Below are 23,548 nucleotides of genomic sequence, written 5' to 3' on the forward strand. Positions count from 1 at the left end.
GTCGGCTCCTCCCCTTCACATCCCTCATCCCTCAGTTTGAAAAATTGTGCCAAGGAGGTAACAGGCACAGAATGAGCTCCTGCTCCATTTCAATACTGAGACTGAGTTAACCTAATGTAAAGGGGAACGAAAGTCTTAAGAATAGAGAGACAATGATCCCTACTTAAGGGGACCTGCATCTCTCCTCAGAAAATCCGGAGCACAGAGTCTGCAGTGAGTACTGGTTGTAAAGGGCCCTAGTTATAGTTAAACTTTAGATACAGGGCATACAGTAACTAAGCCCTGGGACTCAGCAGTGCAGCTTTCCCCACCGCCCCCCTCCTTCCACTGGCGCTGTGACACACTCCCTGGCCAGCTATACAAGGGATCAGTATTTAGATCCCGCTTCATGTCGGCTCCCCCGTCCGCCCCTCCTGCCACTACAAACGGAGGGCTGAGGGAGACACGCTGCAGCTGTCAACAGCACCGTATAACGCCGCCGCTTAATCACACAGCGGGCTGTTACAAAAGTGCGTCCCCTCCCGCCTCTCGCTGAAATCTCTTGCGGCTAGCAGCCGCAGCTTCCCCTTTCAACCGCCGGGACTCGGGCTGTGTTCCCAACACGCCTTCCTCCGTCAGCGCTAGTATGAGGGCACGGGGGGCTGGAAAAACTGACGGGGGAAAAACAGCAGCAGCGGCTTCTCATACGCGGCTGCCTTATAACTTAATCCCTGGCAGGCTAGCAGCAAGCTCCTCCGCCGCTCCCCTTTTATAGACCTCCCGCGGCCAGGCAGCACTGGGGGACAGCAAAGGGGGGGAATGTATAGAAGTTTCTTCTTGGCATTAACAACGGGCTGGGGCAGCCGTAAAATGGGGCAGAGTGACCACTTTAGTGATTATGTATAGATATATTAAATATATAGTGGCGGCCATTTTAAAACTATTAGAGGCACCTAAAAGTTTATATCAGAGGTATACGCCCCCTTTAGAATAGTCAGGCTTCCAGACCAGTCATAGCAGAGGAACGAGTTTTTTTATGATAGAACACTGCTCCCTCTACTGGATATTTTATATATTAGGACTCTGCTGCAATGGTTTTTCAATGTACTCTAACAAAGAGTTGGATATATATATTTTCAAGGGACTTCTAAACAAAGGATCCCAACGAAATAAAGGGAACGACTGGATCACAAACCCGACCCCAGAACTGAAATACAGTTGGGTGTGCGAGGGTGACAACGGCTGGTGATATTTCTCTATCGTCCTAGTGGATGCTGGGGTTCCTGAAAGGACCATGGGGAATAGCGGCTCCGCAGGAGACAGGGCACAAAAAGTAAAGCTTTTCCAGATCAGGTGGTGTGCACTGGCTCCTCCCCCTATGACCCTCCTCCAGACTCCAGTTAGATTTTTGTGCCCGGCCGAGAAGGGTGCAATCTAGGTGGCTCTCCTAAAGAGCTGCTTAGAAAAAGTTTAGCTAGGTTTTTTATTTTACAGTGATTCCTGCTGGCAACAGGATCACTGCAGCGAGGGACTGAGGGGAGAAGGAGTCAACTCACCTGCGTGCAGGATGGATTGGCTTCTTGGCTACTAGACATCAAGCTCCAGAGGGACGATCACAGGTACAGCCTGGATGGTCACCGGAGCCGCGCCGCCGGCCCCCTTGCAGATGCTGAAGTCAGAAGAGGTCCAGAATCGGCGGCTGAAGACTCCTGCAGTCTTCTAAAGGTAGCGCACAGCACTGCAGCTGTGCGCCATTTTCCTCTCAGCACACTTCACACGGCAGTCACTGAGGGTGCAGGGCGCTGGGAGGGGGGCGCCCTGGGAGGCAAATGTAACCTATATAAAGGCTAAAAATACCTCACATATAGCCCCCAGAGGCTATATGGAGATATTTAACCCCTGCCTGATTTCTCTAAATAGCGGGAGACGAGCCCGCCAGAAAAGGGGCGGGGCCTATCTCCTCAGCACACGGCGCCATTTCCTCTCACAGCTCCGCTGGTCAGGACGGCTCCCAAGTCTCTCCCCTGCACTGCACTACAGAAACAGGGTAAAACAGAGAGGGGGGGCAAATTTATGGCGATATTTTGATATAACAAAGCAGCTATAAGGGAGCACTTATTATAAGGCTATCCCTGATATATATATATAGCGCTTTTGGTGTGTGCTGGCAAACTCTCCCTCTGTCTCCCCAAAGGGCTAGTGGGTCCTGTCTTCGTTAGGAGCATTCCCTGTGTGTCTGCTGTGTGTCGGTACGTGTGTGTCGACATGTATGAGGACGATATTGGCGTGGAGGCGGAGCAATTGCCAAATATGAGGATGTCACCCCCTAGGGAGTCGACACCAGAATGGATGCCTTTATTTATGGAACTACGGGATAGTGTCAACACGCTAAAGCAGTCGTTTGACGACATGAGACGGCCGGACAATCAATTAGTGCCTGTCCAGGCGACTCAAACACCGTCAGGGGCTGTGAAACGCCCTTTGCCTCAGTCGGTCGACACAGACCCAGACACAGGCGATGACTCCAGTGGTGACGGTGACGAATCAACCGTATTTTCCAGTAGGGCCACACGTTATATGATTTTGGCAATGAAGGAGGCGTTACATTTAGCTGATACTACAGGTACCACTAAACAGGGTATTATGTGGGGTGTGAAAAAACTACCTATAGTTTTTCCTGAATCAGAAGAATTAAATGACGTGTGTAATGAAGCGTGGGTTGCCCCTGATAAAAAGCTGATAATTTCAAAGAAATTATTGGCATTATACCCTTTCCCGCCAGAGGTTAGGGAGCGCTGGGAAACACCTCCTAGGGTGGACAAGGCGCTAACACGCTTATCTAAACAAGTGGCGTTACCCTCTCCTGAGACGGCCGCACTTAAAGATCCATCAGATAGGAGGATGGAAAATATCCAAAAAAGTATATACACACATGCAGGTGTTATACTACGACCAGCTATAGCGACTGCCTGGATGTGCAGTGCTGGGGTAGTTTGGTCAGAGTCCCTGATTGAAAATATTGATACCCTGGACAGGGACAATATTTTACTGTCGTTAGAACAAATAAAGGATGCATTTCTTTATATGCGTGATGCACAGAGGGATATCTGCACACTGGCATCACGGGTAAGTGCTATGTCCATTTCGGCCAGAAGAACTTTATGGACGCGACAGTGGACAGGCGATGCGGACTCAAAACGGCATATGGAAGTTTTGCAGTATAAAGGGGAGGAGTTATTTGGAGTCGGTCTATCAGATTTGGTGGCCACGGCTACAGCCGGGAAATCCACCTTTCTACCTCAAGTCACTCCCCAACAGAAAAAGGCACCGACCTTTCAACCGCAGCCCTTTCGTTCCTTTAAAAATAAGAGAGCAAAGGGCTATTCATATCTGCCACGAGGCAGAGGTCGAGGGAAGAGACAGCAACAGGCAGCTCCTTCCCAGGAACAGAAGCCCTCCCCGGCTTCTACAAAAGCCTCAGCATGACGCTGGGGCTTCTCAAGCGGACTCGGGGACGGTGGGGGGTCGTCTCAAAAATTACAGCGCGCAGTGGGCTCACTCGCAAGTAGATCCCTGGATCCTGCAGATAATATCTCAGGGGTACAGGTTGGAATTAGAGACCGATCCACCTCGCCGTTTCCTGAAGTCTGCTTTACCAACGTCCCCCTCCGAAAGGGAGACGGTTTTGGAAGCCATTCACAAGCTGTACTCTCAGCAGGTGATAGTCAAGGTACCTCTTCTACAACAAGGGAAGGGGTATTATTCCACTCTTTTTGTGGTACCGAAGCCGGATGGCTCGGTAAGGCCTATTCTAAATCTGAAGTCCTTGAACCTGTACATAAAGAAGTTCAAGTTCAAGATGGAGTCACTCAGAGCAGTGATAGCGAACCTGGAAGAGGGGGACTTTATGGTATCCTTGGACATCAAGGATGCGTATCTCCACGTTCCAATTTACCCCTCACACCAGGGGTACCTCAGGTTCGTTGTACAAAACTGTCACTATCAGTTTCAGACGCTGCCGTTCGGATTGTCCACGGCACCTCGGGTCTTTACAAAGGTAATGGCCGAGATGATGATTCTTCTTCGAAGAAAAGGCGTATTAATTATCCCATACTTGGACGATCTCCTAATAAGGGCAAGGTCCAGAGAACAGCTAGAGATGGGATTAGCACTGTCTCAAGAAGTGCTAAAACAGCACGGGTGGATTCTGAATATTCCAAAATCCCAGTTAATGCCGACAACTCGTCTGCTGTTCCTAGGGATGATTCTGGACACGGTTCAGAAAAAGGTTTTTCTCCCGGAGGAAAAAGCCAAGGAGTTATCCGAGCTTGTCAGGAACCTCCTAAAACCAGGAAAGGTGTCTGTACATCAATGCACAAGAGTCCTGGGAAAAATGGTGGCTTCTTACGAAGCAATTCCATTCGGCAGATTCCACGCAAGAATTTTCCAAAGGGATCTGTTGGACAAATGGTCAGGGTCGCATCTTCAGATGCACCTACGGATAACCCTGTCTCCAAGGACAAGGGTGTCTCTTCTGTGGTGGTTGCAGAGTCCTCATCTATTGGAGGGCCGCAGATTCGGCATACAGGATTGGATCCTGGTGACCACGGACGCCAGCCTGAGAGGCTGGGGAGCAGTCACACAAGGAAGAAACTTCCAGGGAGTATGGACGAGCCTGGAAACGTCTCTTCACATAAACATATTGGAACTAAGAGCAATATACAATGCTCTAAGCCAGGCAGAACCTCTGCTTCAAGGAAAACCGGTGTTGATCCAGTCGGACAACATCACGGCAGTCGCCCATGTGAACAGACAGGGCGGCACAATAAGCAGGAGTGCAATGGCAGAAGCTGCAAGGATTCTTCGCTGGGCAGAGAATCATGTGATAGCACTGTCAGCAGTGTTCATCCCGGGAGTGGACAACTGGGAAGCAGACTTCCTCAGCAGACACGATCTTCACCCGGGAGAGTGGGGACTTCATCCAGAAGTCTTCCACATGCTGGTAACCCGTTGGGAAAGACCGATGGTGGACATGATGGCGTCTCGCCTCAACAAAAAACTGGACAGGTATTGCGCCAGGTCAAGAGATCCGCAGGCAATAGCTGTGGACGCGCTGGTAACGCCTTGGGTGTACCAGTCGGTGTATGTGTTTCCTCCTCTGCCTCTCATACCAAAAGTATTGAGAATTATACGGCAAAGAGGCGTGAGAACGATACTAGTGGTTCCGGATTGGCCAAGAAGGACTTGGTACCCGGAACTTCAAGAGATGATCACGGAAGATCCGTGGCCTCTACCTCTAAGGAGGGACTTGCTTCAGCAGGGTCCCTGTCTGTTTCAAGACTTACCGCGGCTGCGTTTGACGGCATGGCGGTTGAACGCCGGATCCTAAAGGAAAAAGGCATGCCGGAAGAAGTCATTCCTACTTTGATTAAAGCGAGGAAGGAAGTAACCGTGCAACATTATCACCGAATTTGGCGAAAATATGTTGCGTGGTGCGAAGATCGGAGTGCTCCGACGGAGGAATTTCAACTGGGTCGATTCCTACATTTCCTGCAATCAGGATTGTCTATGGGTCTCAAATTGGGATCTATTAAGGTTCAAATTTCGGCCCTGTCGATTTTCTTTCAAAAAGAATTGGCTTCAGTCCCTGAAGTCCAGACCTTTGTTAAGGGAGTGCTGCATATACAGCCGCCTGTGGTGCCTCCAGTGGCACCGTGGGATCTCAATGTGGTTTTGGAATTTCTAAAATCTCATTGGTTGGAACCACTAAAAAAGGTGGATTTGAAATATCTCACATGGAAAGTGACCATGCTTCTAGCCCTGGCTTCGGCCAGGAGAGTGTCAGAACTGGCAGCTTTATCTTACAAAAGCCCATATCTGATTTTCCATTCGGACAGGGCAGAACTGCGGACTCGTCCGCATTTTCTCCCTAAGGTGGTGTCAGCATTTCATCTGAACCAGCCTATTGTAGTGCCTGCGGCTACAAGTGACTTGGAGGACTCCAAGTTACTGGACGTTGTCAGAGCATTAAAAATATATATTGCAAGGACAGCTGGAGTCAGAAAATCTGACTCGTTGTTTATATTGTATGCACCCAACAAGATGGGTGCTCCTGCGTCTAAGCAGACGATTGCTCGTTGGATCTGTAGCACAATCCAACTTGCACATTCTGTGGCAGGCCTGCCACAGCCTAAATCTGTAAAGGCCCACTCCACAAGGAAGGTGGGCTCATCTTGGGCGGCTGCCCGAGGGGTCTCGGCATTACAACTCTGCCGAGCAGCTACGTGGTCAGGGGAGAACACGTTTGTAAAATTTTACAAATTTGATACTCTGGCTAAGGAGGACCTGGAGTTCTCTCATTCGGTGCTGCAGAGTCATCCGCACTCTCCCGCCCGTTTGGGAGCTTTGGTATAATCCCCATGGTCCTTTCAGGAACCCCAGCATCCACTAGGACGATAGAGAAAATAAGATTTTACTTACCGATAAATCTATTTCTCGGAGTCCGTAGTGGATGCTGGGCGCCCATCCCAAGTGCGGATTATCTGCAATAATTGTACATAGTTATTGTTAACTAATTCGGGTTATTGTTGAAGGAAGCCATCTTTCAGAGGCTCCGCTGTTATCATACTGTTAACTGGGTTTAGATCACAAGTTGTACGGTGTGATTGGTGTGGCTGGTATGAGTCTTACCCGGGATTCAAAATCCTCCCTTATTGTGTACGCTCGTCCGGGCACAGTACCTAACTGGAGTCTGGAGGAGGGTCATAGGGGGAGGAGCCAGTGCACACCACCTGATCTGGAAAAGCTTTACTTTTTGTGCCCTGTCTCCTGCGGAGCCGCTATTCCCCATGGTCCTTTCAGGAACCCCAGCATCCACTACGGACTCCGAGAAATAGATTTATCGGTAAGTAAAATCTTATTTTTTATTATAATTTTTATTATTTTTTTTTTATATACGGGTGGGTCCACATTTATTTTGACCTTTTAATAGGATAAGACACTGGCCAGTCGGACTTAATTCCCTACTGTAATTACTTAATCCCCTGCTCTAATGTTCGAGAACAATAGCCGAAGGGTTTTCTGCTAATAAGTCATGTTGTGCCTATGCGCAGAAAACTAGTCTAGATAACCGGGGACCCATCTGTAGTATGTAAAGGAAAAAAAAAAATCCAGCTAGATGAATCTGGTGTACCTTCAATATCCATCACCCGTTACGGTCTTTCTGTTCCTATTATAAAGGTGGAAAGCACTGAGCAGCCACTCTGGGGTGAAGCTTCAAATGTTAAAAGCAATTACCAAGAGCTTATTATGCGTGCACAGACTGTAATAAGATCAGCGCTAGTTTGGTCGACTCCCGGGTATGCGTTTCCTGTTTAGTTAAAGGCGCTCAACACGGGAGCAAGGTTCCACCAGGTCAAGCTCTGACAAAGCTTTCAAAAGAAATGTCAAAATCCCGCAAACAGCAGTCAAAGGGGCTGAGGGATTATCAAAGACCATGGAGGTATTCTGATTTAACTTAATCACTCCTGCGCAAGCATTATGCAATGTGAGCAAGGCGTTTCGGAGAACCCTCCCCATCTTACACGAAGGAGGATGAGGGTCTTATAGATGAAAGGATGAGATAATTGAGTCTGCCTTAGATCAGGAGCTTAGATTCCCTTATAAAAGCGGTTATGTAGATCCTACGCTTCCTGACGTAAGGAGTTCAGGAACCAGAGTTTTCGATTTATTCGTATCCCTCTCCTCGTTGACAAATGTCACCTATGCCTAACGTGACCGCCATAAAGGATATGTCATGTTGCACACTGCATTAAAATCACATTTTATAACGGCACATTTGTCTCATGGGCTGGGCGTAAGAAAGTAGCCTGGAGGAAATTTCTCAGTTGGCGGAACTTATTAGAAAATAAGCGACTTATATGTGCCAGACTTCAAGGGTCGCTAGTAGAATAGCGTCCCGCATCTCGATTTCGGACATTTCCACTAGAAGAATTTTATGGCTCAGAGAAGGGCTAGTGGTCTACGATTCCAGGGAGTAGAGGCTGTTCCATTTTGGGGGTTAGATGTTATTTTATGAGTTTGACAAGTGGATTTTGCAGGCAACTACAGTGAAATCTACCGTTCTACCTATTTCTTACTCAAGCACCACTTCACACGTTAGAGGAGGTTGCTCGGGACCAGTGTTTAAGTTCATTCGATCGCTGTCGTACCTAGCCAGAAGACAGTCGACACCAGAAAAGCAGGACAAACCCATGACATGACGGTCTCCCTGCTTACCTGGGGTCCACCTTGGGGACGTCTGGGCCAAAACATCACAAGATGTCTGGGTCAGCAAGCTATTTCCCAGGGTTACAGGATAGAGTTACAAGAGTGTACACTCAGGCTGTTTTTCTCCTTCATCCACTAGGGGCCACTGGACCGCAGCATACACACTTACAGGCAGCCGGATGATAGTGCGGTTTTAATTTGAAAGTGACCGGAGCAGGGGGGCGGAGCTAACTCTCGCTCCGTTCGGCGGGCTCAGGCTTTCCGCTCCCCGGCCGCACATCGCTCCCCGGCCACAGCATACAGGCGGCCGGGGGATGCATGGGCGCTTTCCGCTTACTATACAGCGGATTTGAATTTGGCGCCGAAGCGGAGGGGGCGGAGCTAACTCCTGCTCTGTACGGCGGGCTTTCTCCGCTCCCCAGCCGCTGCAGCATGACGAGACGCCGCTCCACAGTCCCCCGCTCCCCGGGCCACTGAAAGCTCCTTTCCTCTCCTGGCTGTGCAGGGAGGATTCTTTACATGTATAAGGTATGAGGGGGGTGAAGCTTATTCCCCCCCGGTGGAGGCTCCTAGCTCTCATGGTCTCTAGGCAACACACCTGTCTCTGGAGTTTGTAGCTTTTCTGTGCAGTGTGCTGCAGAAATATTGTTACATCTTGCTTTGGCTACATTCCTCCTGCAGGGGGGTCCTCTGCCCCATTTCAGACATTTAGATCAGGGAATCTGCTCTATTACAGGAGCTGGGACTCAGCTCATTGATAATTAAAAATCTACTGTGCAGTATTTCTTTACCCTACAAATACACAGTATTTATCTACCCTATTAGGTGCACAGTATTTTTCTACCCTATTAGGTGCACAGTAATTATCTACCCTATTAGGTGCACAGTATTTATCTGCCCTATTAGGTGCATGGGTTCACTGTGGTGTGTGTATATAGATATATATAGATATGTTTGTGTATATATATATTTAAGTGTGTGTGGGTATGTATATAGATATATCCATACAATACCATATATAGGGGATAAAACAAACACTTCCGCAATGTTTTCTAGAAACAGAATACCCCACCTTGCCACATAACATTTTCACCCATCTTTTCTCACAGGCTGGTCACCATTTTGAAAAGCCAGCGGAACCTCCGAGAAACTTCTGGTGCACCTAAATTAGCGGTACACTTCATACAGGGCGGGGTGTTGCCTTCCCTTTATTATTCCTTGGTGTCACTAGTTACTAATGCTATTTGTAATTGGGGAATGTGTGTAAGGCATCAGACAAATAGCGCTGTGGCTCAGTGTGTATGCTGCGCTCCAGTGGCCCCTGTGGAATCGGAGAAAGGGATTTATCGGTAAGTACCAAAATCCTGATATTAGCAGTGTGAGGGCCTTGGGGGTGCCCGTTGCGAGCATGGGCGTTACAGAAGGCAAATTCAAAGACTCCTACATACAAAGGCTTAAGTCGTCAGTCCCTGACCCTCAATGAGGAACGGGATTTTATTAAAAACTTTGGGTAATGCAAACTACCTTCATATTCCAATTTGGACCCCTCACCAAGCTTACTTAAGATTTGCGCCAGTGTGGGATCACTACCGAATCAGGGTCCTGCCATTCAGTCTATCATCAGCCACAAGAATCTTTATAAAGAGCATAACAATAGAGGTGGCAGGATTGAGACAGTTGAGGGTCACGATCATACCTTCTCAAGACTATCTACTGATATAGACCTCATCTCAGAAACAGCTGATAAAGGATGCTCAGCATCTCATCCAAGTCTCATTCAACATGGGTGGATTGTGAACTTCCAGAAATCCAACCTCGTGCTAACTGAACGGATTCAATTCCTCTGTCTCATCTTGGACACTATACAATTGAGAGTATTCCTACCAGAGCACTAGATCCAGGACCCACAAAAGTTAGTGGCTCAGGTACTAAGGACACAGACTGTTTCTCTACGCCTCTGTGTGCTACTTCTCGAGAAGAGGGTGGCGTCATTCACAGCTCTCCGGTACGGCAGACTTCATTCCCGACCATTCCAGATGAAACTCATTGCTCAGGGAGCAGATTCGCACTGGCTTCTACATCGAAAAATCCAACTTCCACCACACATACGAATCTACTGATTTGGTGGTCGTTGCAAAAGAATCTCACAGCATGTAAGAGATTCGGCATTTGAGATTGAAGGATCCTGACAACGGATGCCAGTCTCATAGGTTGGGATGCTGTCCTAGTGGTACAAAGTCCTAACGGTTTGCAGATTCAGGATGGAATAAATCCAGTCAGTTATTGCGGGCTTAGAACATGAAGGGCAGCCTGCCCAAATACATTCTCGAACTGGGAGCAGTTTACAATGCGCTTCTTAGCCGCAGACCTAGTCATGGGTCAACACTTAAAGATACAGTCGGACAATGTCACGACGACTGCTTGCATAAACCATCAAGGGGGAACAAAGAGCAGGATGGCGTTAATGGAAGCCACAAAGATCTTGTGTGCAGAAAGGCGAAACATCATCCTCTCGGCAGTGTTCATTCCAGGGTGGAAAACGGGGAAGCAGATCTCAGCTGCCAGGACATGCATCCGGGAAAGTGGTGCCTACATCCACAGATTTTCGACAGGGTGGTGAGGAGATGGGGTTACCTCTAGTCAATCTAATGGCGTCTCGGCGAAACCATCAGTTGCCCAGATCTCTGCCCAGGACAAAATATCCAGCAGCAGAAGGAGTGGACGCAGTAACACTTCCTTGGTGTTACAGGAGGGTTTTTATTTCTCCACCTTTCCCACTCATACCCAGGGTTCTGAAACGGTTGAACAGAGAATGAGTACGGGCAATTTAATTGCACCAGATTGGCCCCACAGGAGTTGGTACTCAGTCCTGCGAGGGTTACTGGTGGAAGATTATTGGCGATTACCTCAAAGGGACTGTTCCAATACCAGACCTACATAGCCTGCGTTTAACGGCGGGGCTATTGTAAGAAACAGAGGGATACCAAGAACGACCTTTCCTACGATAATTACCACTAGGAAGCCGGTCACAGCCATGCACTACTACAGGATTTGGAAGATGTACATGGACTGGTGTCAAGAACGTGGGTGGAATTCGACGAACTTTCACTTATCCAGACTTCTGCTATTCCTTCAGACCGGTCTAGATATGACTATGGCTGGGCTCTTTGAACGTTCAAATTTCGGCTCTCTCCATCCTATGTCAACAAGCGGTTAGCATTCTTGCCAGAGGTTCAAGCCTTTTTACAGGGGGTTCTGAGGATACAACCCCCTTTTCGCCCTACAAATGCGCCATGGGACTTTAATTTGGGTTGGAATTTTTCAGATCTCCAACGTTTGAGTCGTTAGCAAGAACAGAGCTGAACTATCTCTTTTGGAAGGTCGCGTTATTGCTTGCCTTTGTTTCGGCCAGGCGGGTTTCTAAGTTGGGAGCCCTATCGTGTAAGAGTCCTTTGAATGTCTCATGGGGTTAGAGCAGAACTCCGTACAAGAACAGGTTTCCTTCCTAAGGTGGTTTCGGGCTTTCACGTAAACCAGCCAATTGTGGCCCCAACTTTTCAGAGTCTCGCAGATGGGGAAGTGTCCTTGGATGTTGTCCGAGCTTTACGGGTATACGTACAAGTTACGTCGGCCTTCAAAATGTCGGACCATTGTTTGTTCTTTATGATGGGCCAAAGAGGGGTTGACCAACATCTAAGCAGCTTTTGTCTAGATGGATTCGACTTGCCATTTGTCAAGCTAAAGGTTCCTGTGGCAAACAGGTTCCGGTTCAGACGGGTGCTCCTACCAGATTAGTGGGTGCCTCGTGGAGGGCCGTCAGGTGTTTTCACTACTCAACTTTGCAGAGCGGCGACGTGGTCCTCAGCCCACACGTTCGCGAAATTTTACAAGTTTGATGCCTTTGCGTCCGGACACTTAAGTTCGGACGTTTAGTTCTGAGCACCACTGACCGCACTCCCTCCCTGGGGGATAACTTTGGGACGTCCCCTACTGTATATGACTCCAGTGTCCCCTAGTGGATTAAAGAGAAAAGAGGATTTTGGTACTTACCGATAAATCCATTTCTCTGAATCCTTTAGGGGACACTGGACGCCCGCCTTGGTGCTGTCAACCTGCTGTGTTCAAGGTTCTTGTTCAAACAGTTCGTGCAAACAGCGTTGGTTTTTCTGTAAAGAGTTTCTTGGAAGCTGTTTGATATGTTGTACGGTTCGGGTCCTCGCCATGTGCTCTAGTTTCATGTCCTGCTCTCTCGGTCAAATTTTCCGAACTGAGGTATGTGAAGGGGGAGGAGTCGGCTTTGCAGACAATGCTAATTTTTAGATTGTGCCACACCTCTGGTTGCAAGCTTCACACCCCTACTGTATATGACTCCAGTGTCCCCTAGAGGATTCAGAGAAATGGATTTATCGGTAAGTACCAAAATCCTCTTTTTGGAGTCAAGTGTTCTGAGCCTGTGTGGGTGAGAGAGCTGCAGACTAATACATCTAAGCTAGCAAAGAAATTCTGAGTCTCAACAGACAAAGCAATGGAGACAGTCTGTGGAGGATGCTCTGTTTGCTGATTACTCTGTCACCCACTCGGGACCCCTCCTGTTCCCAGAAAGGGGCTCTGGCCCAAATTATGCAAAGGGACTCTGACACAGATTCTGACACTGAAGTAGACACTGGAGATTTTAGGGGAGTAGATCCCAAACTGGCTAAGAGCATTCAATGTATGATAGTGTTGGAATTTCCTGACACACCTCCACCTATTTTAAGTTAAATAAAAAAAACAGGTGACTTTTCCTCTGTCTAAGGACTTAAATACATTCTTTGAGGAATCCTGGACTAACCTGGAAAAAAAGTTTGTTATCCCTAGAAGGTTGCGGGTAGCGTACTCTTTCCCTGAAGAGGATAGGCGTAAGTGGGAGTCACCTCCAATGATACACCTCAGACTAGGTTGTCAAAGATAATCATTTTACCTGCCCCAGGGTCAGCTTCATTAAAAGAACCTGCTGACCGCAAATTAGAGACTTTAAAGTCCATCTATGTTGCGACGGGTACGTTACTCAGGCCTGCAATTGCCTCTGCGTTAGTAGGTAACTCAGTGGGAAGAAAATTTAATTGTTAATATTGACACGGTTGATAAAGATGACATGCTGCAAATTCTAGGTCATAGCAAAGATTCTGCAGGTTACTTGGTTGAGGCTATGAAGGACGTTGGCTTACTGGGCTCAAGGGCCTCTGCTATGGCGATTTCAGCCCGCAGGGCGCTCTGGATTCGCCAATGGAATGCGGACGCTGAATCCAAAAGAAATATTGAGGCGCTCCCCTACAATGGTGAGGCCCTCTTTGGAGAGAAGCTAGATGCCATGATATCAACTACTACATCTGGCAAGTCAGCATTTCTGCCGTCTGCAACTGCATCGGCTAAAAAAGTATATCGTTCTCATACTATGCAGTCCTTTCGGTCCAACAAGTACAAAAAGGCTAAGAGTACCCCTTTTTTCACAGGAAAAGGGAGAGGAAAAGGTAGAAAATCTACAACACCGGCAGGGTCCCAGGAGCAGAAGTCAGCAACTACTTCTGCAAAAGCCACAGCATGACGCTGGGGCTCCTCTGCGGTAGTGTGATCGGGTGGGGGCACGTCTACTATTTTTGGCTTCACTCAGACCTGGTTCCTTGGATATTACAGATAGTATCCCAAGGTTACAGGTTGGAATTTCACGACCTTCCCCCATGCCGATTTTTCTAATCAGCCTTGCCAGTTTTTGCTTAGGACAGCACAAATGTCCTGAACGCAATACACAAATTATGTCAAGACAAAGTAATTTCCTTGGTTTCTGCCGAACTCAAGCCTGTTTGTGGTGCCGAAGCCGGATGGCTCGGTCAGACCGATTTTAAACCATAAATCTCTGAATCTTTATTTGAAAAAATTCAAGTTCAAGATGGAATCCTTGAAAGCTGTGATTTCCAGCTTGGAAGAAAAGGAATTTCTGGTGTCAGTGGACATCAAGGATGCTTACTTGCATGTCCCCATTTACCCTTTACCTGAGGTTTGCGGTTCAGGGTTGCCACTACCAATTCCAGACATTACCGTTCGGGCTCTCCACGGCTCTGAGAATATTCACCAAGGTGATGGCGGAGATGATGGTTCTCCTTCGCAAACAAGGAGTCAACATAATTCCATACTTGGACGATCTCCTCATAAAAGCGAGATACAGGGACAAGTTACTCCAGAACATAGCATTGTCCCTGTCGGTACTTCAACAGCACGGTTGGATCATCAACTTTCCAAAATCCTAGTTGGAACATACAATGAGATTATCATTTTTGGGAATGATGCTGGACACCGAGGTACAGAGAAAAAGGCTCAGGAGATCTAGAGCATGGTCAAACAACTTTTGAGACCAAGAACAGTATCAATTCATCAGTGCATTCGGCTGTTGGGGAAAATGGTAGCAGCTTACGAGGCGCTACAATATGGCCGATTCCATGCCAAGGTCTTCCAGTGGGACCTACTGGACAAATGGTCCGGGTCGCATCTCCACATGCATCAAAGGATAACCTTGTCAGCGAAAGCCAGAATTTTGCTCCTGTGGTGGCTACAAATTTCTCACCCCCTGGAGGAACGCAGGTTCGGGATTCAGGCCTGGATCCTGGTGACCACGGATGCAAGTCTCAGAGGATGGGGAGCAGTCACGCAAGGCGAAAGCTTCCAAGGAAGATGGTCAAGTCAAGGAACTCGCTGGCGTTGAGAGCTGTGTACAACAGTCTTCATCAAGCGGCACACCTTCTTCATGGTCGTCCCATACAGATCCAGTCAGACAGTGTAACGGCAGTAGCTTACATAAACCGTCAAGGCGGAACAAAAAGCAGAGTAGCAATGGCAGAGGTGACAAAGATACTCCTCTGGGCAGAAAGACATGCAAAAGCTCTGTTGGCAATTTTCATTCCAGGAGTGGACAACTGGGAAGCAGACTTCCTCAGCAGACACTATCTCCATCCAGGAGAATGGGGCCTCCACCCAGGAGTCTTTGCAGAGGTAGCAGATCGTTGGGGCGTTCCGATGGGTGGTCTTCAGTATGCCGACTGTCGGGCTCCCGGTGCACAGTATACCGGCGCCGGAATCCCGACAGCCGACATACCGACACTTTTTTTCTCCCTCGTGGGGGTCCACTACCCCCCTGGAGGGAGAATAAAATAGCGTGGCGCGCCACCGTGCCCGCAGCGTGGTGAGCGCAGCGAGCCCGCAAGGGGCTTATTTGCACTCGCTACGCTGTAGGTATGCCGGCGGTCGGGCTCCCGGCGCCGGTCACTGAGCTCAGCCGCCGGCATACCATACTACACCCGTTCCTCAAGTAGATATGATGGCATCACGTCTCAACAAGAAGCTTCAGAAATATTGTTCCAGGTCGAGAGACCCACAAGCAATAGCAGTGGATGCACTGGTGACCCAGTGGGTGTTTCAGTCGGTGGATCTGTTCCCTCCACTTCCACTAATACCAAAAGTTCTCAAGATCATCAGAACAGGAGTTTGAGCAATACTCATTGCTCCAGACTGGCCAAGGAGGGTTTGGTATCCAGATCTTCAAGAGTTATTAATGGAAGATCCTCGGCCTCTTCCTCTTCGCGAGGAACAGCAGGCGCCGTTAGTTTATCAGGACTTACCGCGTCTGTGTTCGACTGCATGGCTGTTGAGTGCCAGATCCTAGCCCGTAAGGGTTTTCCCAATGAAGTCATTCCCACAATTATTCTGGCCAGGAAAGGGGTAACGTCCAAACATTACCATCGTATTTGGAGAAAATATGCATCTTGGTGTGAATCCAAGAAGTCTCCTGCAGTGGCGTTTCAATTAGGACGACTTCTATTTCTACAGGTAGGTGTGGATGCTGGATTGAGATTAGGATCTATCAAGGTTCAGATTTCGGCCTTGTCTGTTTTCTTTCAGAAACAATTGGTTTCTCTTCCTGAGGTCCAGATGTTCGTGAAGGGGGTTCTGCGCATCCAACCTCCCTTTGTGCCTCCTGCAGCACCATGGGATCTAAATGTGGTGTTGCAGTTCCTTAAATCGGACTGGTTTGAGCCTCTGCAAGAGGTGGAGTTAAAGTTTCTCACTTGGAAAGTGGTCATGCTATTGGCCTTTGCCTCAGGCAGACGAGTGTCTGAGTTAGGAGCTCTGTCACACGAGTCCTTATTTGATATTTCATGAAGATAGGGCTGAACTGAACACGTCAGCACTTTCTTCCGAAGGTTGCGTCTTCTTTTCATATCAACCAACCAGTGGTGGTGCCAGTAGCTTTTGACACCTCAGCTGTCTCAAAGTCCTTGGATGTTGTCAGAGCGCTGAGGACTTATGTTGCAAGAACGGCTTGGATATGGAAAACATAATTGTTTGTCCTCTATGATCCCAACAAGATTGGGGGTCCTGCTTCTAAGACTATTGCGCGCTGGATCAGGGGTACCATTCAGCACGCTCATTCCATGGCAGGATTGGAGTTACCGACTTTGGTAAAAACACTCTACAAGGAAAGTGGGTTCGTCCTGGGCGGCTACCCAGGGGGTCTTTGCTTTGCAAATCTGCAGAGCTGCTACTTGGACAGGTGCAAACACGTTTGCTAAGTTTTATAAGTTTGACACCTTGGCTGCTGACGACCTAAAATTTGGTCAGTCAGTTCTGCAGGAACATTAGCACTTTCCCGCCCGTACTGGGAGCTTTGGTCGTCCCCATGGTACTACAATGGACCCCAGCATCCTCTAGAACGTAAGAAAATAGGATTTTAATTACCTGCCGGTAAAATTTTTTTCTCGTAGTCCGTAGAGGATGCTGGGTACCCGCCCAGTGCTCAGTTTTACTGCTGATTACGTTTATCTGTTTGCGCACATGTGTTCAGATGTTGGCAGCTGTTGCGTTATACATGCTGGTTGGCATGAGTTATGTTAAAGGCCATGTTAGCCTATATGTTTATGTATGGTGTGAATCTCGGCACAAGTTTAATAGTAATTCCTCTCTCTCGAATGTCCGTCTCCTCTGGCACAATTCCTAGACTGAGGTCTGGAGGAGGGGCATAGAGGGAGGAGCCAGTTCACACTGTTAAAATGTCTTAAAGTGCCGAAGGCTCCCGCGGAACAGTCTATACTCCATGGTACTAAAATGGACACCAGCATCCTCTACAGACTACGAGAAAAGGAATTACCGGCAGGTAATTAAAATCCTATTTTTTCTTTTAGAAAACCGAAAGATGGACACCACAAGGCTTCCAGGTATATAAAAGTACTATTTTTGTATAGAAATTCACTTGTACGTGATATATACGTGTATGTTATTTGGAGTACCACAAAATGCTTGCAAATTAAATTTATTTTTTATCCACTAGGGGCAACTGGGGTACTCTTGGGACATGGACGGTGTGATAGTGGGGATTGTCAATTTTTTTTTTTATATTGAAATGTTACCCTCCTTCCCCTCCCAAGATGCCTCAGTGTTTTATGTGCCTTCATGGGATAGCAAATTCTGGACTGAACTAAATACTTTTTAATTTCTCATACGTCCTAGAGGGTGCTGGGGTCCACTTCATGACTATGGGGTATAGACGGGGTCCGCAGGAGCCATGGGCGCTCTTAAGACTTTTCAATGGGTGTGAACTGGCTCCTCCCTCTATGCCCCTCCTCCAGACCTCAGTTTTAGAAATGTGCCCAGGCAGACTGGATGCACTCTAGGGGAGCTCTACTGAGCTTCTCTGAAAAGACTTATGTTAGGTTTTTTATTTTCAGGGAGAACTGCTGGCAACAGTATCCCTGCTTTGTGGGACTGAGGGGTCAGAAGTAGGAACCAACTTCCTGAAGAGTTTCATGGCTCTGCTTCTGGCTGACAGGACACCATTAGCTCCTGAAGGGTACTGAACGCTAGCCATGTCTAGATGCTCAATCCCACAGCATGCAGTCACCCCCCTCACAGAGCCAGAAGACAGGTGAGTAGAAGAAGACAGACCTTTCAAGAAAAGTGACGGCTGAGGCACAGCTGGCGGGAGCACAGTGCACCATTGCTGCCCACACACGGGAACTGCAGGGCGCGGGGCCTTGGGCAGCAAAAACACCTCTATAAACTGGCAAGGGGGCATAAGATGCCAAGGCACAGCCCTACCCCCGCCAGTATAAATATTATGAAAAGTTTGAGGTAAATACGCAACATTGTGGGGGGGGGGGGAGAGCTTCTTCCTCAGGCAGCCAGCACACTGCTCAATGCCATTTTCTCCTCATGCTGCAGAGACATCGCTGGTCCTCCTTCACTTCTGACTACAAGTATCAGGGTACAAAACAGGATATGGGGGGGCACAAGCGAATTTGGTGCTTTAAAAGTGTGTTTTACTGTGTAAATGGCGCTGCATGTCAGTGGGCATTCTGTGTTCACAGGCATTAGATACTGGCGCTGGGGTTGTGAACTGGCTGCTCGTAAACTGTCCCTCTGACAGGTTTTACTGTGGGTCTGTCCCCTATAAGTCCCAGTGTGTCTGTGTGTTGTATACGTGTGTAAGACATGTCAGAGGCAGGTAGTTCCTCCCTGGAGGAAACCATTTTAGGGACACACAAGTGTAATGTGGTGGCGCTGCCGGCACACCAAGAGCCTGCATGGGTGAAAAATACGTGATAGTATGCATCATATCAATAGGAGATTAGATATGTCTGAATCTCATGCTGAGTGCTGGAGAAAATCTGTGGAGGATGTGATTTTTCAGGGCTCTGTTCTTCCATCCGCAGGCGACCCCTCTGGGTCACATAAGAGACCATTTGCGAATATTGTGAATGCTGATACCGACACGGACACTGGTTCTTGTGTCGACAATAGTGACTCCAGAGAAATAGATCATAAATTGGAAAAAAAATATACAATATATGAATGTAGCTATAAGGGAATTTCTGGAAGTCACGGAAGCCACTCCTGTACCTCAGGAGAGAGCCTATTTCTATAAAGAAATGAAATCTAAGGTCACTTTCCTTCCTTCCCACGAGCTTAATACTCTTTGAAGGGATGTGGGTGAATCCCGAAAAGAAATTTCGTATTCTCAAGAGAATTCACATACTTATACTTTCCCGGTGAAGGACAGGAAAAAATGGGAGTCACCCCCTGTGTTAGACAATGCACTGTCCAGGTTGACTAAGGTAATTCTCCCTACACCTGGCACAGCTTCACTAAAAGCCGGCAGGCCGAAAGATGGAAACTACATTGAAATCCATTTATGTTGCCATTGGTATACTGCTCAGGCCCACAATTGCTTGCGCGTGGGTGAGTCGCGCTACTGAAAAATGGTCAAACATGTCATCACAAATTGACACTATTGATAAAGATGAGATACTCTTATAGTTAGGGAATTTCAAAGACGCTGCCGCATACATGCTAGAAGCGATGAAAGATATTTGACTCTTGAGTTCACAAGCTGCTACCATGGCAGTATCTGCTCGGTGGGCGTTGTGGATTCGCCAGTGGAATGCGGATTCCAAAAGAAATATGGAGGCTCTCCCATATAAAGGTGAGGCCTTATTTGGCGATGGACTAGATGCGTTATTCTCGGCGGCTACCGCAGGTAAATCGACATTTTTGCCCCCTGCATCTGCAAAAAAAGACATATCACCCACACATGCAGTCCTTTCGGCCCAATAAATACGAAAAAGCGAGAGGTTCCCTTTTTGCAGTTAGGGGAAGGGGAAAGGGAAAAGTCCACAGCGGCTTCAGGTTTCCAGGAGCAGAAGTCTACCCCTACTTCTGCCAAATCTTCGGCATGATGCTGGGGCTTCTTTGCGGAAGGCTGCTCGGGTGGGGGCACGTCTCAAGCTGTTCAGCCAAGGTTGGATTCTGTCTGGCCTGGATCCCTGGGTGTTGCAAATAGTGTCCCAGGGATACAAGCTGGAGTTTCAAGACATTCCCCCATGACGATCTTTCAAATCGACCTTGCCAGCTTCTCTTCCAGAAAGGGTAGCAGTAACAGCGGCAATCCAAAAATTTTCAGGATCATGTCATAGTCCTGGTACCTTTGTCACAACAAGGGGAGGAGTTTTATTCAAGCTTTTTTGTAGTTCCGAAGCCGGACGGCTCGGTCAGACCGATCCTAAACCTAAAAAATCTGAATCTCTACTTGAAACGATTCAAGTTCAAAATGGAATCACTGAGGGCAGTGATTTCCAGTCTGGAGGAGGGGGACTACATGGTGTCGGTAGACATAAAAGATGCTTACCTGCATATTCCCATTTATCCTCCTCACCAGGCTTATCATGAGATTCGCGGTTCAGGATTGCCATTACCAATTCCAGGCGTTACCTTTCGGTCTCTCCACGGCGCCAAGGGTATTCACCAAGGTGATGGCGGAGATGATGGTTCTCCTGCGTCCAAAATGAGTCAATATAATTCCTTATGTAGACGATCTCCTGATAAAGGCGAGATCCAGGGAGCAGTTGTTGCAAAACATCACACACTCCCTTTCAATACTCCCAACAACACGGTTGGATCATAAATTATCCAAAGTCACAGTTGGAACTGACGACAAGATTGTTTTTCCTCGGGATGATTCTGGACACAGAAGTTCAGAGTGTTTCTTCCGGTGGAAAAGGCTCTGGAAATCCAGAAAATAGTAAAACAGATATTGAGACCATCATTCGGTTGTTGGGGGAAGATGGTGGCGGCTTATGAGGCCATACAGTTTGGCAGGTTCCATGCCAGGGTATTCCAGTGGGACCTGTTGGACAAGTGGTCGGGATCCCACCTACACATGCACCGGAAAATGATCCTGTCGTCAAAAGCCAGGATTTTGCTCCTGTTGTGGCTACAAAGTTCTCACCTACTAGAGCAGGCCTGGCCAACCTGTGGCTCTCCAGATGTTGTGAAACTACACAATCCAGCATGCCCTGCCACAGTTTTAGCATTCCCTAATAGCAAAACAGTGGCAAGGCATGATGGGCCTTGTAGTTTTACAACAGCTGGAGAGCCACAGGTTGGCCAGGCCTGTACTAGAGGGACGCAGGTTCGGGATTCAGGACTGGTTCCTGGTAACCATGGATGCAAGTCTACGAGGCTGGGGAGCTGTCACTCAGGGGGAAAGCTTTCAAGGAAAATGGTCAAGTCAGGAAGCCTGCCTTCACATAAACGTGCTGGAATTGAGGGCCATTTACAACGGCCTTCAACAAGCAGTACATCTTATTCAAGATCATCCCATGCAGATCCAGTCGGACAATGTAGCAGCAGTCGCGTACATAAACAGGCAGGGCGGAACGAAAAGCAGAGCGGCAATGGCAGAGGTGACGAAGATCCTCCTCTGGGCAGAAAGACATGTAAAATTTCTGTCTGCAATTTTCATTCTGGGAGTAGACCACTGGGAAGCAGACTTCCTCAGCAGACACGATCTCCATCCAGTAGAGTGGGGCCTCTACCAAGAAGTCTTCGCAGAGGTGACAAGTCTTTGGGGAGTTCCTCAAGTAGACATGATTGCATGTCGTCTCAACAAGAAGCTTCAGAAATATTGTTCCAGGTTGAGAGACCCTCAAGCAATAGCAGTGGATGTGCTAGTGGCCCAGTGGGTGTTCCGGTCAGTGCATGTCTTCCCTCCACTTCCTCTGATCCCAAAAGTGCTCAGGATCATAAGGAGAACAAGAGTTCGAGCAATCTTCATTGCCCCAGACTGGCCAAGGAGGGCTTGACACTCAGATCTTCAGGAGTTGCTCATAGAAGATCCTCAGCCTCTTCCTCTTCGCGAGGACCTGCTGCAGCAGAGGCCGTATGTGTATCTAGACTTACCGCGGCTATGTTTGATGGCATGGCTGTTGAGCGCCGGATCCTAGCCCGAAAGGGTATTCCTAAGGAAGTCATCCCCACCCTTATTCAGGCCAGGAAAGGAGTAACGTCGAAACATTACCAACGTATTTGGAGAAAATATGTATCTTGGTGTGAATCCAAGAAGGCTCCTGCGGAAGAGTTTCAGTTGGGACGTTTTCTCCATTTTCTGCAGGCTGGTGTGGAGGCAGGCCTCCGATTGGGGTCAATCAAGTTCCAGATTTCGGCCTTGTCTGTGTTCTTCCAAAAACAATTGGCCTCTCTTCCAGAGGTTCAGACCTTCGTGAAAAGGGTTCTGCACATCCAGCCTCCATTTGTGCCTCCAGTGGCACCATGGGACCTTAATGTGGTGTTGCAGTTCCTTCAGTCGGATTGGTTTGAGCCTCTACAAGAGATAGTTGAAGTTTCTCACTTGGAAAGTGGTGATGCTTTTAGCATTGGCATCCGCACGGCGGGTGTCTGATTGGTATCCGGACTCCAGGTCGACAACAAAAAGGTCGACACACCTTAGGTCGACGCCAATTGGTCGACACACCTTAGGTCGACATGGAAAAAAGGTTGACATGATTTTTTTCACAATTTTTCTTTCTTTTTTGGAACTTGTTCATACTTAACGATCCATGTGGACTACGATTGGAACGGTAATCTGTGCCAAGCGGAGCGAAGGCACCATGCCCGAAGCATGGCGAGCGAAGCGGTGCACTAATTGGGGTTCCCGGTCACTCTACGAAGAAAACGACACCAAAAAAAAATAAAAAACTCATGTCGACCTTTTCCATGTCTATCTTGTTCCTGTCGACCTTTTGTCCATGTCGACCTAAGGTGTCGACCAATTGACGTCGACCTATGGTGTGTCGACCTTTTTGTTGTCGACCTGGAGTCCCAGACCCATCTGATTTGGGGGACTTGTCTCACGAGCCCTTACCTGATCTTCCATGAAGATAGGGCAGAGTTGAGAACTCGTCAACATTTTCTTCCAAAGGTGGTTTCATCTTTCCACATAAACCAACATATTGTAGTGCCAGTAGCTACTGACACATTCACTGAGTCAAAGTCTCTAGATGTGGTTAGGGATTTGAAGATTTATGGCGCTAGAACAGCTCGGATAGGGAAAACAGAGGCTCTGTTTGTCCTGTATGCTCCCAACAAGATTGGGTGTCCTGCTTCCAAGCAGACTATTGTGCATTGGATCAGAGGTACGATTCAGCACGCTCATACTACGGCTGGATTGCTGTTACCGATGTCGGTGAAGGCCCACTCCACTAGGAAGGTGGGCTCATACTGGGTGGATGCCCGGGGGATCTCGGCATTGCAACTTTGCCGAGCAGCTACTTGCTCGGGGTCAAACACATTTGCAAAATTCTACAAGTTTGACACCTTGGCCGATGAAGACCTCAAGTTCGGTCAATTTGTGCTGCAGGGTCATCCGCACTCTCCCGCCTGTGCTGGAGCTTTGGTATAAACCCCATGGTCATGAAGTGGACCCCAGCATCCTCTAGGATGA

General features: G+C 48.1%; 1 protein-coding gene across 49 annotated transcripts in view; it reads left to right on the plus strand.

Moving 5' to 3' along the window:
* LOC134927837 (uncharacterized) overlaps nt 1-23,548 on the plus strand; it is a 1,188,393-nt gene that overhangs the window by 907,605 nt on the left and 257,240 nt on the right. For 47 of the 49 annotated variants that reach the window (XM_063922861.1, XM_063922854.1, XM_063922862.1 and 44 more), the window contains one exon: nt 17,457-17,489. The exons of the other annotated variants lie outside the window; for them this stretch is intronic. In XM_063922861.1, coding sequence (XP_063778931.1) covers nt 17,457-17,489 — 33 coding nt within the window. The remainder of the gene's footprint in view (nt 1-17,456; nt 17,490-23,548) is intronic. 49 annotated transcript variants of the gene reach the window in all.

Source organism: Pseudophryne corroboree, chromosome 5 (genome assembly GCF_028390025.1).
Source record: "Pseudophryne corroboree isolate aPseCor3 chromosome 5, aPseCor3.hap2, whole genome shotgun sequence".
NCBI classification, from domain to species: domain Eukaryota; kingdom Metazoa; phylum Chordata; class Amphibia; order Anura; family Myobatrachidae; genus Pseudophryne; species Pseudophryne corroboree.